We start from the raw sequence: 18,139 nt of genomic DNA, 5'->3' as shown, positions 1-18,139 counted from the left end.
TTTCGTGTTTAATGTCACGATAAAACTCGCAATGCAATGGACACATATGAAAGCTATTCTTGCTGTTAATTACTCATTTATGCTATTAAACTTAGAGTACATGTCATAGAGGAATAAAAAATATATATATTTTAATTTTAGTTTCTCTTTGTATTCCACAGATAGCAGAGGGAACCCGGGAACCTAGTGTTCAGATATCTTTTCTTATTAAGACAATTCCGTTTCCCACTTTCTGCCGAATTCTTGAGCCGCGCTTTTGTCCTAACACCAGAGCGAAGAAATGAAAATATTAAATTTCATTCAGTTCAGAATTCTAGAATTTGGCAGAAAATAATTTAAAGCATTATTTTTATTTTTATAAGTTCCAAACCCATTAACAGTAAGATACAAGGAACCACTGCGCCATGAGGGTCTGTTGAATTACTGACAATATATAACACAGACAAAATGTCTTACGTCATATTCATATGTTTATCGATATGTCGTCATTCCAATAGAACTGATGTCGATAGTTTTATCTTCACGGCCTTCATGGTGTTTTTCATGGGATTAACACACCCTCATGTTGTTTTTTGTATTCGAATTTCCTTTTTTATATATGGATGTTAATATAAAGGAGAAGGTATTTTGGAATTAAAATTGTATGTAATATTTATTTTTTCATTTCTTCGCTCTAGTGTCTAAGTGAAACGCGGCGTTCCGCCACTAAATACGCAATACCTCCGGAATTCGGAAAATGAGAAACGGAGTGTCTTAACACTAAGTCCCCTCTGCCTAACCTGCTGTGTGCGGGATAGAGCGTGAAGCTGATTTTAAAATTATATGTAAAATAATAGTTCAACCACTTTTAATATTTCCTTTTGTTTCTATATATGTGCACAAAATTTACCAAACTTTTACTATCTGACGAACGTTGGAACATATCAAAGATATTGCGCAGACGAATTTGACGCTAGGATTTAGATTAAATACCATTTTGATAATAAAACCTGCGCAGTGGTGCCAAGTTCACGGAATTCGTCATTTAATTCGAGTCATAAATCAATAAGAATTACGGCTTCGACATTATTTTCTTATTTGCTGATGAAGGTTAAAGGTACTATAATCGATTGCTTGTTAATACAATGACATAAGCTTCCATCTTAGATTTTTTATCTGTATGTGTATTCTAAATGTATTTTTAGACTAGTGTAATTAAAGTATATTAAAAAATATTAAAAAAGGTAATAACATAACGTTTTTTTTTATTTTACCGTCGTATGTAGAAGGATCGCTAGGAAGATAGATTGAATCAAGTGTTGGTACACTCCGCTCTCCACTTTCTGCCCTTAGAGACACCCTTAGAGGCACTGCGTGTTAAGTAACGGAAAATAATTAATTTCACCAAGTGGAAATCGAACCCATAATCAACCGCCGTTTCCAGTCAAACGCTTTGCTACTGTGCCATTTATTATAGTCATTCAAAACTATATTTTTAAAGAAATATACAGACGAAGTCGGAAAAAGCTACTAGTACAGTACAAACATTAATTTAATTTAGTAGGGGAAACGATAATAATAATGAGGATATCGCATTTTCCTTCTGATAGTCGTAATGTTGTTTTAATTAAGATAATTTCATTCATATGCAACAATTTAATTATTCGTTACGTTGCAGATAACAATTAATTTCTTTTATTTCTTAATACGAAATGTTAATTTTATTATATTATAATTTCGAAGCTCGTTGCATACTTTTGCGTGGGTATATTTTTTACCTACTTTTACGCTTTATCACGCACATATATAGCAGGCTAGACAGATGGAACCTGGGAACCTAATATTAAGACACTCAGTTCCCATTCAGACACTTCCGTTCCCCAATTTCCGGCGAATTCTCAAGGTATTGTGCTATGAGTAGCGGAACTAAATGCTACGCTTTGCCTCGTTGCCAGAACGAGTAAATAAAAATATTAAGTATTTCATTTTCTCGAGTGTGAATCGAACCCACAACCTATAGCGCTTTACAGTCATATGCTAGTGCCCCTGCACCACGACTTGCCTAAAAAATATCATGTAAATAATTTAAAAACTTATAAAATATTATTATAAAATAATACAAATAAAATAACAAAAATATTTTTTAAGAATAAAGCTGGCAACATGAGCCACTTGTAGTCTAAATTTAAAAAAGAAAAGAAAATAAGGAGAAATGCAAATGGCGGGAACGTTATGGGAAAATAATCGCTTGGAAGTCGTTCATAAATTTACACTTTTAATACTTTTAAAATTAATACAATCTCATTTGTGGCTTAAAATTAAATTTTAAATTAAAAGTACAAGAAAAATAACATCTAATTTCTTTACTAGTGTTCGAGACAACTAAGTGGTACGATATGTTTGAACGATTTGTCTTCTTGTGACATGAAATAATTAGTTGGAAGTTTCTTAGTATTTTAAATAAATTAAAATTAAATTAAATCAGCTTCACGCTGTATCCCGCACGCAGCAGGGTAGGCAAAGGGAACCTAGTTTTCATATCTTCGAGTGGGGATCGAACCCACGACCAGTCGGTTTTACAGTCACGCTTTGTGCCCTGCGTCACGACTGGCTTCTATAAAAATAAAAGCTTGAAGATGATTTTTGTAAGAATATAGAATATTTGTATGTAATTATATAAAAGAATAATTACAAACTTTTAGTGGGCGTGTGGATTATTTTGTATGAAATAAATATTAAAGTTTGTAATGATTTATTTCTATTAACTACCTTTAGGATATTTTCCTTTCTTTGTGTTATAAGTTCTCCAAGTAGGTCCACGGCAATAAATGTTGCTAAAGGATCTGACGCTTATCATTTTCTATAATGATTTGACTCTCTGAGGTGAATATTTAATATTAATTTTAGCTTGGTCTCTACGCGGTCTCGGGATAACTGATGTTGACAAATGGGCAGACGGACGATAAAGTGATCCTATAAGGGTTCCGTTTTTTTCCCAACTAAGAATCGAAAGCAAAAGCCTGTACATACAGTATAAAATAAATCCTTCTCAAATGCATTCGTGATGGCGTCGTTTATCTTGATCTCGTAGTACTAACCTCTGCTATAAAAGCTGTAGAACGCCATTTTGTCTCATGTTCTATTAATTATAGAGTGTAATAGAGAGAGAGTATTATATGCATACTAGCGGACGCACGCAGCTTCGCTTGCTTATTTAGGGATGAATTCTAATAAACCATGAAACATGTGTTCAATTAAATATTTTTAAGAGTCTAAATTTCAAATTTTATAAGAATCGGTGCCGATTTATTTTTTTTCCATACAAACTTTCAACCCCTATTTCACCCCTTTAGGGTTAAAATTTTTCAAAATCCCGTCTTAGTAGATGTCCAGATTACGAAAGTAAACATCTGTTCAAATTCCACGTTTCTACGCACAGCGGTTACGGCTGTGCGTGCGTCTTACCTCAGTCAGTGAGGACAAGTCCTTTTATATATATATAGATTATACTTTTTATTACATTTAAGTACTTTATACTCGGTTTATTTTGCCTGTCTTGCTATTGTATACGATGATTTTTTTCAGAATTTTTTTTTCCGTTTCACGCTCTATCCCGCATATAGAAGGGAAGAACATTTCGTTCGCTACTTTCCGTCGAATATTCGAGGCATCGTGTTTTAAATTAATAAGCGAATCAATTTACGACAATCTTCTACAGTTTAAGATTACTAAACTATTTATTCATTGAGTATTTGTATATGTATAGTGTAGGTGTAACGTCACTTGCGAGACAACCGGCCAACACTTCTTGTACTGATAGCTGCAAAATATATTTAATTCTAATTAATTTATGCCCCATTGAAAGGAAAAAAAGTAAAAAAGAAAAGAAATCGTGGACTCTACGATTCATTTTAAATCCAAACGACATAACCATTATACGGCATGACATATATTTTTTTGTTGATTTTTTTTATTGATTGCTACTACTACTATATACTTTTCTCTAATTTAAAATACCTTTTTTCTGGCTCTACCTTCATAATTACTCACACAAATGTACAGCACAGCTTCAGCTTCGCGATCTAAACTATTCTTGAATTTAAAACTAGAAAATGTAACATCAAAAATAAATGTAGGCGAAGAGTAAATATTCGTCAGAAATCGTTTATAAGAAAGTTTACATGTTTAATTTAAGAGAAACGCTAAATAAACGTTTGTTTTGTTTCTTCAATTTGCATAGGTTATATTATATAATGGAAGTAATTATGTACCTCGGGGGTGTGACTGTACGCGCGACTGGCTGTCGGTTCGGTTCTCGTCTCGTTCTTGTAACGAAGAAAAACGCGACGTTGAGTTCCGCCACTTAACACGCAGTGTCACCGAAGTATCTTAACACTAGGTTCCTTCTGCCTACCCTACTGAGATATGCAATAATCAACATTTTTCTATTATATACGAAATTAGTGCAAGCAAAATCACATAAATATTTAAATCATTATATTTTGTTTATAAAACAGTATACAAAAAATACACTTAAATAATATAAAATAAAAATTCATATAGTTCAAGCGGATGTTATCCCATGACGGTAGCTAGTGTCAAATAAACCACATCTAAAAGGCTTATTCATTCTTGCATATTGCGAGCAGTTAAACATCATATATTCTACACTAGTTGCATATGCAACTTGAAAATGTTACATATAACCAGGTCTTAAGGGTTGAGACCAAAATATTCACGAAGTCTCCATGACATATCTTCATTATACACCTGTACTTAGTAGCGTACATTCAGGATATCTCATTTGAATACTAAACCAAATTTCCGTAACCGACGTATCTCCGAAAACGCTTTATGCATATCTTAGTCTAAAGGTACGAATATACTAAGACACTATAGACGATACACTCGGTGTATACATCGAGTGTTTCTGTATAAACATAAGTGTCTCTAATATCAAAATTGATTGTGACACTCGTCAGCGACACTGTGTCCAAGTGTCTAGTGTAGTTGAAAAGATTTCAAACAGGTTTAAAATTTACAAATTGACACTATTCAGATACGAAAAATCCTTACTAGTGTACATGAATGTCTGACATATATGTCGTAAGTTTTGTCGTAGTCTATTCGTACTATTGCGTTATAAGATATTTAACGAAATTATAATTTATATACGGGATTATCCATTTTAAATATAATATTTAAAAATGGTTTTAAAAACTTGTGTGGGTTGATGTTTTTATTGTAATGTCATTTTTATTTCATCTTTTCGTACCACTATAGAATTTACTTGTGAATTGATTAGAAGATTTTTCTTATATAGCAATAAATTGGCAATATTGTAGCATGTAATACTAATATTGATATAACTTTTTTTATTTATAAATCTATTTAAATAAAACTAAAACTGAATGAACTAACGGTGAAAATTATATTAAAATCGGTTAAACTGTTTCTTAGATTAGCATGCACAGACGCACAGACACCCCCCATTACAGTTTTTCTTGTTTATCTTCCATGTTTATCCATCCATCCATGTCTTCCATGCTTATATATATATATATATATATATATAGTTTTAAAAGCGTCACGCAATGGTTAACGTATCGAGTTGTATAAAAACGCAATAAGCATTTGTTCAGAAGTTAAAAATATCTCGCCTTCAGGTGTAAGAATACTGAGAAACGAATGTTTTATTACATCTAGAAATAGATCATTGGCAATATCATTATATTGCTGGAAGTAATGCTCGAATAATATTCTGATTTATATTCTAGTTCCTACTATACTTTATATTTATTTACGGTCTAGTATAGTACTAACTTTTAGGGTTCCGTATCTCAAAAGAACCTCTTAATCCTTACAGGATCAGTTTGTTGCCTGTCTTTCAAGATTATTGTCTAGAGATTGCGTAGATGTATTAAGCTGAAATATTAAATATTTAAATGTATATATAGTCCCTTGAAGTACGTAATTTATATATCGTTTTTGCGGTATTTTGTATGAAATTTGCCGCGTAATACAAACTTGTACTCTTGGAGATATCGAGTTGAAATTCATATATTTAGATCTATTATTATTAATTATTAATTTATTTAAAAAAAAACGCGTATTTCAACACTATCCCGACTCGCGCTTGTCCGGTTTTTCTGTCGTATTTTCACGTATATCTCTCATAAAAGTAGTTACAACATACTTTTAATATAAAAAAAGGAAAACATTTAATACATAAAGAAATAATTAAAAGTGATAAATTAATAACGATTATTTTAGTTTTAACTGTTACGCACATTTATTTCAAAAGTTTTGACTTTTTCAACGTCCTAGTTCTATTAACTAAGAAATGAACTTATGAAAGTCATATACATAGTTTTTTTAAAGCTTTGAACTTTTGTACAGGCAAGCTTTTAAAAAGTGGTCTAACAGTTTTTAACGTTTTTATATTTTAGCTTTGTGAGGTTACATTTTTTTACTGGACCATGAAACTTTCATGTAAATTTTATTTTTAGTAAAATTTAAAACATTCATGAAATTAAAAAATAGGTTCAAAATGAAAATACTAGAGACTGTTGGCATTTCTATTTTATATTTCCTTGCAACTTCTATCGTAGCAATTATAAACTTATGTTCTCCTTTTCTTCTCGCCTTCTATTCTTAGGACAGTGCTTGTGTCATACTAAACAACTTTCAAATAATTATAAGTGGATATTTATAAATTAAAATATAATGAAATATTTTCATCCTCGCTCCGGTAACGAGGCAAAGCGCAGTGTTGTGTTCCGATACTCAACATGCAATACTTGAAGAAATCGGCGGAAAGCGGGAATTAGGTTCCCAGGTTCCCTCTGTCTATCCTGCTATATATATGCAAGATACAGTGCAAAGCTAAAAAACATTTTATAAAATAAAATGTCCAATACAATAATTTAATATTTTACTAGGCTTTAAGCCGTAAACAAATATACTCTATACAATGAACAATTTCACAGTCCAGCAGTCACTTTCAAAACCGTTTATTCGTTAGATATCAGAATATTTGACATGGAAATAACAATTGAAATATGAGATCCTTGGTTGTCGTCCAGAGATGAACCATTTGAGAAATAGTATTTTATGAAGTTTAATTCATATTTCAAAAACGATGAAAAGCTGTCGATCTTTGTTTCTGAATGGCATAATTGTAGGTTAGTTTTAAACGAAATCTAATGCTATTTTCTTTAAAAAGGAAACAAACAGTTTTATTAAGTAGTTTCTTCATTTAGTCATTTTCGATGTGAATTTTCTTAATGTATTCAAAATGCAGAACTGATATTACAATGTAGAAAAGACTTATAAGATAACTAGCGGCCCGCCCGCGGCTTCGCTTGCGTAAACTACGTTATTATTAATTTCTGTCTCCAAGAGTACCTACGTCCTATAAGTGACGTCCATGCAAAATTTGAGACTCCTAACATTTGTAGTAACGAAGTTTCATACAAACTTTCAACCCCAAAAACAACCCCTTAAAAGTCGACTATTGCAAATTCCCGTCTTAGCGAGCACCTACGTCCTATAAATAACTCCTATGCAAAATTTGAGATTCCTAGCACGTGTAGTTTCTGAGATTTCGTGATGTAAATGTGAGTGACCTTTCGAGATCAATAAAAACAAACAAGAAAATAATATAAAAGTAAAATGGAATTGAAAATGTTATACTTAGTGCCGAAAAATATACTACAAATATTTATAAAGACTACCATTTCGATATGACGAAGTGAATTGAAACGTAAATAAAATGTGAAATAGTATTCGTCGTAAGAGAAGATGGGTCGTCAAATATCCATATATTACTCGCTATTTTCCTTTTTGATGCTTTAGGTCGTTCAAATGTTTACTTGCTAAACTTTTATCTGGATCGATGTTTTAAGTCATTAAGATTACAATATTGAATTTTCTTTGAAAATTAAACAGAAAAGAATAATAATAATAAAGTTAAAAATTACGATAGATGTAATGTCATTATTTTAAGGTTTAAAAGTACGTAAAAAATCGACGATCATTTACATTGTACTTTTCAACGTTTTTGAAGTGTTATGCCATATTTAGGAAAGAAAAAAAAATATTTAGGAAATGAATTTTGAAGCCGCGCCTCTTGGAAACCATCCAAGCGCTCTGACCACTAAGCCATATCTTGTCAAAAACGAAGAACGTATGGCATTTGTTCTTTATTATTTAAACTAGCGGACCCGGACACGGCTACGCCTGCTTGAAATATAAGAATATAATTTCTATAGAAATATAATTTCAATCTAGATGAAATGCTAAAAGTGACTATTATATTTATTTTCATAAGGATGAATATCAAAATGACGCGGTGACGAACGCGGTCGCGTAGCAACGACGGTTGTTATTAACATGGCAGAATAAATTGCATGTCAAATTAGAAAGTATTTTAATTTATTAGTTTATACGTGTAATGTAATGTTATATAACCTATAGCACTTCTGAAGAATGCAGTTTTCATACAAAACAAAAACAAAGTAAATCGATCCAGTAGATCCAGAGATCTTAGCGTTCAAACAAACAAACAAACAAACAAACAAACAAACTCTTCCGCTTTATTATATTAGTATAGATATAACAAACCAGGAGTAATATATAATAGATAATAACTTTTCCACAGCCCTGAGGGGATGGGAAATGACAAAACCATATGGTTTCCCCAAACTTCCAACAAGAGATGAAAGGATCTTGAAGGCTCAATGCTTACAAATAAAATCCTAAACAATCACTATACGCCCTTATGTACAAATGGACTTATAATTTAAATTAAAAGATTTTCTTTGGCGATTTTTTACAATATTATCCTATCCTATCCTATATCTTATAAAACAAAGTCGCTTTTCGTGTCTGTCTGTTGTTTCTAACTCTTCTTCTTCTAAACCACCCAACGGATTTTGATGCGGTCTTCACCATTAAGTCGAGTGTTTTTCGTAGAAGGTTTATATATAGTTTATTATTTGTACATTCTTATGTAAATTAACATAAATACGATAAATGTGTATAAAGTCCTACCCGCTGAGACACTTTGGCGCATGCGCTGCTTTAATGGTAAATACTACATGAAAAAAATGTACTGGACTATTGTTCCTCTTAATAAGATCTACAAAAAAGTCCGCGATGGCATATTCGTATCTTTTAAGAATAACGTGTAGTGATCATATTTCTGTCTAAAAATAGTAATTTCAATATATTTTTTATTGTGAGGGATATTTCTCCATAATGGTATTAATCCTTATCCTTTAAAATACTTTATTAAATTTCTACGTTAAACGAAGATAAAATTTACTTTTAAAACTATTTCGAAATTGCGAATAGTTTTAGAGAAAAACGCATTTAATTATTGACACATCACGCCGTTCACACATCAGCTGTATCGAGTCAAGTTTCACTTATCCCTTACTCTCAGCATATAAATAAGTATATTAGTTACGTTGGCCATTTAATGTAGATCAAAACTGTCTTTTCTGTTTTTCATATTAATAAGTACTTTAGAAGTTGTTACAATATCAAAAAATCCTTGCTGCGAAACGCGCCTCGCGACGTTATGCTTATACAAGCGAGTCCGCCGCGCCCGCCTGCCTTACACGCATCGGTGGTTCAGTGGTAGAATGCTCGCCTGCCACGCGGGCAGCCCGGGTTCAATTCCCGGCCGATGCATTCTATTTAATTTTCGTCACAGGCAGCCACGTAGTGCTTGCTTTTCATCAGGGACAGAATACCCTCTTCAGCATTTTAATAAGTACTTGAAAAGATTAGTAGCACAGATTTAAATTTACCGTAATTTTACCTACTAAAAAATCCTTCCTGTGTAAAACAATTGGAAAATCCTTATTGAAACTACGAAAATGCGGGTTGCATTAGGGTTTAATTAATTTTCACATTATCTTAAGTGCTTTGCAAACATACATTATATGAATAATCCAGTAGTAAAAGCGGGCGAAGCCGCAATAGGGTCGCTAGTATCTTATAAAACAAAGTCGGTTTTCGTGTCTGTCTGTTGTTTCTAACTCTTCTTCTTCTAAACCACCCAACGGATTTTGATGCGGTCTTCACCATTAAGTCGAGTGTTTTTCGTAGAAGGTTTATATATAGTTTATTATTTGTACATTCTTATGTAAATTAACATAAATACGATAAATGTGTATAAAGTCCTACCCGTTGAGACACTTTCGCGCATGCGCTGCTTTAATGGTAAGTACTATATGAAAATAATGTACTGGAGTATTGTTCCTCTTAATAAGATCTACAAAAAAGTCCGCGAGAGCATATTCGTATCTTTTAAGAATAACGTGTAGTGATCATATTTCTGTCTAAAAATAATAATTTCAATATATTTTTTATTGTGAGCGATATTTTTCCATAATGGTATTAATCCTTATCCTTTAAAATACTTTATTAATTTTTTACGTTAAACGAAGATAAAATTTGCTTTTTACACTATTTCAAATTGCGAATAGTTTTACAGAAAAACGCATTTAATTATTGACTCATCCCGCCGTTGACACATCAGCTGTATGTTACTCAAGTTTTACTTATCCCTTACTCTCAGCATATAAATAAGTATATTAGTTACGTTGGCCATTTAATGTAGACCAAAACTGTCTTTTACTGTTTTTAATTTTAATAAGTACTTTAGAAGTTGTTACAATATCAAAAAATCCTTGCTGCGAAACGGCTCGCCACTCGCCATGCGTCCGCCGCGCCCGTATGCCTTACACGAATCGGTGGTTCAGTGGTAGAATGCTCGCCTGCCACGCGGGCGGCCCGGGTTCGATTCTCAGCCGATGCATTCTATTAAATTTTCCTCACATGCAGCCACGTAGTAGGGACAGAATATCCTCTTCAGCATTAACCACAAGCTATAGCAACGAAGATTTAGATGCGTTTGCACGTATTGGATAATTGGAGTTGAATGTATCATTTCAGCACGATATATTTGGTTTCCTATTTTTTGTAGTAGTTATTAGTAGGTAGGTTTTTGTTTATAATTTCTTCCGTTTAAAAGTAGTCATTTAACTATCTAAAAATAGTCATTTAAATATATTTTAATAAGTACTTGAAAAGATTAGTAGCACAGATTTAAAATTACGGTACCTACTAAAAAATCCTTGCTGTGTAAAACAATTGGAAAATCCTTATTGAAACTACGAAAATGCGGGTTGCATTAGGGTTTAATTAATTTTCACATTATCTTAAGTGCTTTGCAAACATACATTATATGAATAATCCAGTAGTAAAAGCGGGCGAAGCCGCAAGAGGGTCGCTAGTTAATAATAAAGTAAAAATGTACGATAGATGTAATGTTATTATGCTAAGAAAAACAATATTTATTTACGAAATAAGTTTTGAAGCCGCGCCTTTTCGAAACCAGCCAGGCGCTCTGCCCACTAAGCTATATCTTGTAAAAAACGAAGTACGTATGGCTTTTGTTCTTTATTATTTAAATACAACAAACCAGAAGTAATATATAATAGATAATAACTTTTCCAAAGCCCTCAGGGGATGGAAAATGACAAAACCATATGGTTTCCTCGAATTTCCAACAAGAGATGAAAGGCTCTTGAAGGCTCAATGCTTACAAATAAAATCCTAAACAATCACTATACGCCCCTATGTACAAATGGACTTATAATTAAAATTAAAAGATTTTCGTTGGCGATTATTTTCAATATTATCTATTATAAAACAATATGAAAATTAAATATTTTTTGCCCAGTTAAAATATATGACGGTTACGTGTTCGATTCCCAATCGTGAAAATTAATAATTATTTATTAATGCGACACAATATCTCATAAATTCCAAAGCTAAAAAAATACAATTCAAGTAATTAGAAAATTATTTGTTTCAGATACTAAAGTGATATGTGAAGTGAAAGTGTTATAATTTAAATATGTAGCAAATAACAATAATGTAGTGATGTGTGTAATATCTAGATATCGTTAAGATGTCATGGTGCTGGGTTTTTATACTACTCGGGGCGATAGCAACCGTTGCCAGCCAGAATTGTAGGGGGGAAGAGCCGCAGAAGAGAACCTGTGAAAATGTCTGCGATAAGGACGGAAATTGTAAGATACGAGCAGCACTATTGCTACCTAAGAATACTACGTATGATGCTTGCTTACCTGTGGTAAGTTGATTTTGATAATATGTTTTATTTAGATTTTAATTCTTTTATTTTTTTATATATATTTAGATTTTAGTGCTATAATTATTTTGAGATTATCTTTTTTATTTAATAAATAAACTAAATTAATGGAATCAATCAACTTAAATAACAATACGAAACAGAATACTTAGTAAGTTTGCAAGAATATATAATTTATCTTTGAGTTTTCGTAAAAGTAAGATAAAACTCGGCATTGTTGGGATAAAGAAAATTTAGCGTTATTACAATATTTATACAGCCGCAGGCCCTTGGCGTAGAAAAATATTGTTTTGCTTGATTACAGTGTGGAATACAAATATGATTTTTCATGTTACTAATGATATCTTGTTTTTTCTAACTTCACGCTGTAACCCGGATATAGCAGGGTAGGCAGAGAGAAGTTAGTGCATAGAGACTCTATTCTCTATTTTCCATTGAATTCTGTAGGCATTGCTTGTTGAGTGGCAAAATATGCTAGTATTAAGGAGAAAATATGTACTAGAATACAAAAGTAATAAATATCATTACCTGAAATGATGTATTTAATTTAATAATAATTGACACTAAATTTATAGATATTGACAAGAATTAAATATTTCAAATTTAATAAATATTTCAGCCAAACTAATGTTGCACTTTAAAAAAGGGGTAAAACTTTCACAATTTATTTAGTGACTAGCACTTTCTAACTAGAATAGAATAGAATAGAATAGAAATAGCCTTTATTAACAAACTTAAATATTTACAATATATAATAAAGTACTTAAAATCTAGACATCGGTAAATTGTTTGTTTTGCTTTTCAGCATAGGCCTCCCCCAGATCCTTCCACACTTGACGATCGTGTGCTTTCCTCGTCCATGTTGCTCCCGCTGATGCTTTTATGTCGTCTTCCCATCTCCGTAGTGGTCGTCCTCTTTTCCGTTTTCCTTCCCTTGGATACCACTCTGTGGCATCTTTAGCCCATTTCTCGAACCCACTCCGGATAATATGTCCTGCCACTTCCATTTTAATTTTTTTACTGTGTATGTTACGTCTATTATATTAGTTTTATTCCTTATGGATTTTAATGTTAATTTATCTTTTTTTCTTATATACAGTATACTTCTTTCCATGTTATGTTGACATATTTTTAATTTTTGAATATTTTTATTAGTAAGGGCCCATGTTTGGCACCCATACGTCATGATAGGGAGTATGCAAGAATTGTATGCTTGTCTTTTAACTTCTATTGGTATATATGAATTTTTAAAAATTTCTTTTAAGGACCAGTACCTTTTCCATGAAGAGTGTATTCGGTTTGTAATTTCCTTGTCGATCATTGCTATTGGTGAAATAATTTGGCCGAGATACGTGTATTCCTCGACATACGCTATGGTGTAATTGTTTACAACAATGGATATTTTTTTACTATTAGTCATTAATTTTGTTTTTGTCGTGTTCATTTGAAGCCCTACTGCATTGCTTTCTTTGACTAACTCATTCAGCATTACTTGTAGCTGGTCCGGATTGTCGGTGATTAATACCAGATCATCGGCAAATCTGAGATGATTTAATATTGCCCCATTTATGTAGATTCCGTAGCTACGCCAGTCGAGATTTCTAAATACTAATTCTAATGTAGCCGAAAAGAGTTTGGGAGATAATGGATCGCCTTGTCTCACCCCTTTCCTTATTTCAAATTTGTGACCTAATCTTTCTGTTTTTACTCTAGCCGTCATATTGCTGTAAATATTTTTGATCAATCGTATATATTTTTTGTGTACGCCTTGGTTCAGCAATGCGCTCCAGATACTCGAGTGTTTCAGAGAATCGAATGCCTTATTATAGTCTACGAATGCTATATAGTATGACTTTTGGTATTCACTATATTTTTCAATTATTTGCTTTACAGTATGTATGTGGTCGATTGTCGAGAATCCGCTACGGAATCCCGCTTGCTCCTTTGGTTGATTTTCGTCAAGGACGTTTGTAATCCGTGCTAGAATTATCTTAGAGAAGATTTTGTATAAACTTGACATCATGCTTATTGGTCTATAATTATTTATATCCTCTCTACTCCCTTTTTTATGTAAAAGGATAATTGTTGATGATAACCACTGATAAGGTATTCTTTCTGTAACAATTATTTCATTAAATAAGCAGTTTAAAGCGCCAAGTATAATATCCGATATGCCTTTCAAGAGTTCGTTGGATATTCCATCTTCACCAGGAGTTTTCCCACTTTTTTGTGATTGTAAAGCTTTGCTTATTTCATTATTTAAAATAGGTGGAACATCCTCTTCATAAAGATTGTCTTCTAGATTGAATACAAATGTGTCTTCGTTTTCTTTGTTTGGTCATAAATATCCTGCATGTGAAACTAAGGGCGTGGCATACGATACAATGCAATTAAATTAAATAAGGGTGGGTGACTCAGATATTGTGTTACTTTAATATATCTCCTATAAGATCACAGAGGCTCAGAGTGTGAGTGTAAAACCCCTGGTTGTAGGTTCGAACCCCATTCGAGGTAATGAAATATTTATTTAAATTTATATTTCCATTTTTTCGCTCTGGTGTCGAGGCAAAGCGCGGCGTTGAGTTCTGCCACTCAACACGCAATGGCAAAACAATTCAGTAGAATATGGGGAACGGATGGATTTAACACTAGGTTCCGTCTGTGTACCCAGCGTGAAGCTGATTTATTTGGTTTACATTTTCATTTCTTCGTTCTGGTGTGGTTATTCTACTGTTAATTAACTATTCATCACGCATTGCCTCGAAAAATTCGACGGAAAATGAGGAACGGAGTATCTTAGCACTAGGTTTCTTCTGCCTATCCTGCTGAATGAGGGATACACCGTGAAATCTTTTTTTATTAAACTTTTCATAATAAATTTATATTGAAGGTGTAGTACAAACGGGAGCTACGACGCGGTAACTTGATTAAATTTAAAATTTAATCTCGAACAACTAAACGTTATCTTCAAAGCTGAGTGGTTAATAAAATGCGACAGTAAAAGCATTGTATTTGTTATAATCTTCTATCATATTTTATTATTGCTTTGAAATCTTCTTTGAATCTCTAGAGATTATTGTAGTAGACTTTATTGTTTTTGTCCTAGTAACTTTATATAAGAGACAAACGCTACATAAATTTGTTAGCTTTTTTTTGAGGAATGTATTCTATATATTTTGGAAAACATATATAATTTTGAACATACGCGAGGTTATGGCTAAGTCGGTTAGAATGCTTGGACGATTTCCAAAAGTGTTGAATGGCTTAACTCAATACCATGCTTTGTCTTGTCATAGTGGGTAACTGAAATCAGCTCATTACTCCGAAACACATAATTATCGTGTTTGCATTCAGAATTAAATATTATATTGCGCCTCGAAAGCTTCAAAAATGTTTCATTTGTTTAAAATATTTTTTTATAAACTTCACGCTGTAACCCACACAGCACGGTAGGCAGAGTAAACCTAGTGTTAAGATACTCCATTCCCCACTTTCCGCTCAATTCTGGAGGCATTGCGTGCTGAGTGGCGGAACTCAACACCGCCTTTTGCCTCGACATCAGAGCGAAGAAACGGAAATATAAATTTAAGTATATATTTCGTTTCCTCGAGTTGGGATCGAATCCACCACCATCACGTTAGAGTCACACCCTTATGCCCATGCGGAATAACGGCTTTAATTCCTAAATTAAATTATTCCTAAATTAAATTTACGATAATAATATTTACTGTTTAATACTTTTTTAATTACCATTTATGGCCTACATATAGGAACATATCTATCTATTCAATATTTATGTTACCATCTGGATTCAAAATTATTATGTGTAGGCGTGAAATTTACTTTTAAGCAAATGCCCTAATAACCTCTTTCCACCTACATCATATTGACTTAAAATATATATTTTATCTTAATTTAAGTTAGATAAAATAAAGGATCACAAGCCTGTAATTGTAGATTTAGGGTTCGATCTCTCCAGGAAATTAAATGGGCAAAATATTAATTTCAATTTTCATTAATACTATTAGAAGTCGGTTGTTTTTAAAATTATTTTTAATTATAGGTAGAACCTGTACTCGAGCTGGCGTTACTCTCTGATGCGGTCAGCGAGACTCTCCCATCATGGCTTCGTTTCGAGTGGCTCACCTACGACGTGACTGACTGCGACGCGGCGTATGCTGTCATATCAGCTATAGACGCTTACAATGACTGTGCTCATGTCTTCTTTGGACCATCCTGTGATTATGCTTTGGGTAAGTTTCTTTTCTTCTTAATCATGAAGAATTGAAGAAGAATAATATTTTTTGGTTCATTCGCGTTGGTATCTGTATGAAGAACCTATGTTCTTTTCTCGATTTCTAATAAAATGAGGTGAGAAAATAATGTCTATATAAATAATATCGTAAGAAGTTTATTACATTTAATTTAATTATTATATGTACTTACCTATATTATATAAAAAGTGTGTTTGTACCCGGGCAAAACCAGGACGGGTCAATAGTATAGTTTATAGTAGGAGTAAAATAATATAATAAGTTTTACTGAAGATTTCGTAACAGTCTAGCCAAATATAAACTTTGTAGACAAAAGTTTTATAAACTTATATAATATTGATATTACAATATTAATTCTAAGGAATTATTTACTTTATATGTAATTATTTGAGGCATAAATAAGGCTGGGAAGAAATATACTTACAGAAGAACCTTCTCTACGTTTGCAATGTAGAAATAAACAGTAAAATTTCACAATCGTCTCAATAATTGAAGAAGTCATTCAAAGTATTTATTAAACTTGTAAGTATTCAAGATGTTTCATGTTTCAGTATTTACTTTGGGATCGAATAACATTCAATTTAGCTTCCATAATAGCGAAGTTAAATGGGATTGGTTTCCTTTGTGCCCTACATAACTTATTAAGGCCTAAAGTGGCGTAACTTAGATATTTTTTTTTAAGGTAAAATGATTTTTTGTATGGAAGAAATAGAAATACGAGTATAAATCTCCTCTAATGTATTAAATCATTTGAATTTGTGGAATTTAACGTCGCGCTTTGCTTCGACCAGAACAAAGAAATTAAAATATTAAATATTTCATTTTATATTTTAATTTTTTCGCTCTTCTTTTAGACTTCTCGTTTATACAGTAATTTATCTGGATTTAAATTAGTACTTTAAATAACATAGTATATAGTCAGTTCCTATAGCATTTTTTTATAAGACGACAATTTCAAATAGAAGATACGTAATAAATAGCATTGATTTACTGTATTTCAAAATTTTCTGAACGTTTAATACAATAGTTGAGAGTCTTGCCAACTTTCATTAATTTAAGTCAGTAGATAGTACGCTTATATATAGGAATATATTGAATCCTCCTACAGAGATTAAAATCGTAGATTCAAATCTTTGAACTATTTTGTTTTTCACAGTTATCTTCGTTAATTTCACAGTTAGCAAAAAAATCGTTGGAATTTATTTTATTTTTGAACCATTGAGTTACGCCTCCTTGGCTTCGAAGGCTTTGTAGGATACACTTTTAATATATGAAATAGATCCTTCCTGTTCCATTTTGCAAACATCGTCTTGTACATTACTTTTCTAATGATGATTAAAAATGCTAAATTGCGCTATTGGTTGTTCTTTCCCAGTTAGGACCATAGGCTTATAAATTAAATAATTCATGCCAATCGTGGCTCAGAGCCACATGACTAACAATACGACAAGTTAATGTGGGTTCGATTCTCACTCGAGGAAGTAAAATATTAAATATTTTCATTTTAGGCGGAAAGTGGAGAGGGTTTAATACTACGGCTACTATTACTGCGGCTCTCTCTGCCTGCTAATGTGGAATACCTACAGCATGAAGCTGAAAAAAAAAACATATTTTCTCTTGAAATTAAGAAAACAAATTATTCGTTAAGTGATATAATGACAATAACATATGAAATTAAGAAATTATTCTTAACCTC

General features: G+C 32.2%; 1 protein-coding gene across 1 annotated transcript in view; it reads left to right on the top strand.

Annotated features, from left to right (window-relative positions):
• LOC146526444 (atrial natriuretic peptide receptor 3) overlaps window positions 1-18,139 on the top strand; it is a 58,309-nt gene that overhangs the window by 18,947 nt on the left and 21,223 nt on the right. The window contains exons 2-3 of the mRNA XM_085207126.1: window positions 11,873-12,151; window positions 16,233-16,422. Coding sequence (XP_085063252.1) covers window positions 11,969-12,151; window positions 16,233-16,422 — 373 coding nt within the window. The 5' untranslated portion in view covers window positions 11,873-11,968. The remainder of the gene's footprint in view (window positions 1-11,872; window positions 12,152-16,232; window positions 16,423-18,139) is intronic.

Source organism: Heliconius melpomene, unplaced genomic scaffold, assembly GCF_056956725.1.
Source record: "Heliconius melpomene rosina isolate 202511_hmr_F unplaced genomic scaffold, ASM5695672v1 ptg000035l, whole genome shotgun sequence".
In the NCBI taxonomy this organism is placed as follows: Eukaryota; Metazoa; Arthropoda; class Insecta; order Lepidoptera; family Nymphalidae; genus Heliconius; species Heliconius melpomene.
This window is presented reverse-complemented; position numbering and strand designations above follow the sequence as displayed.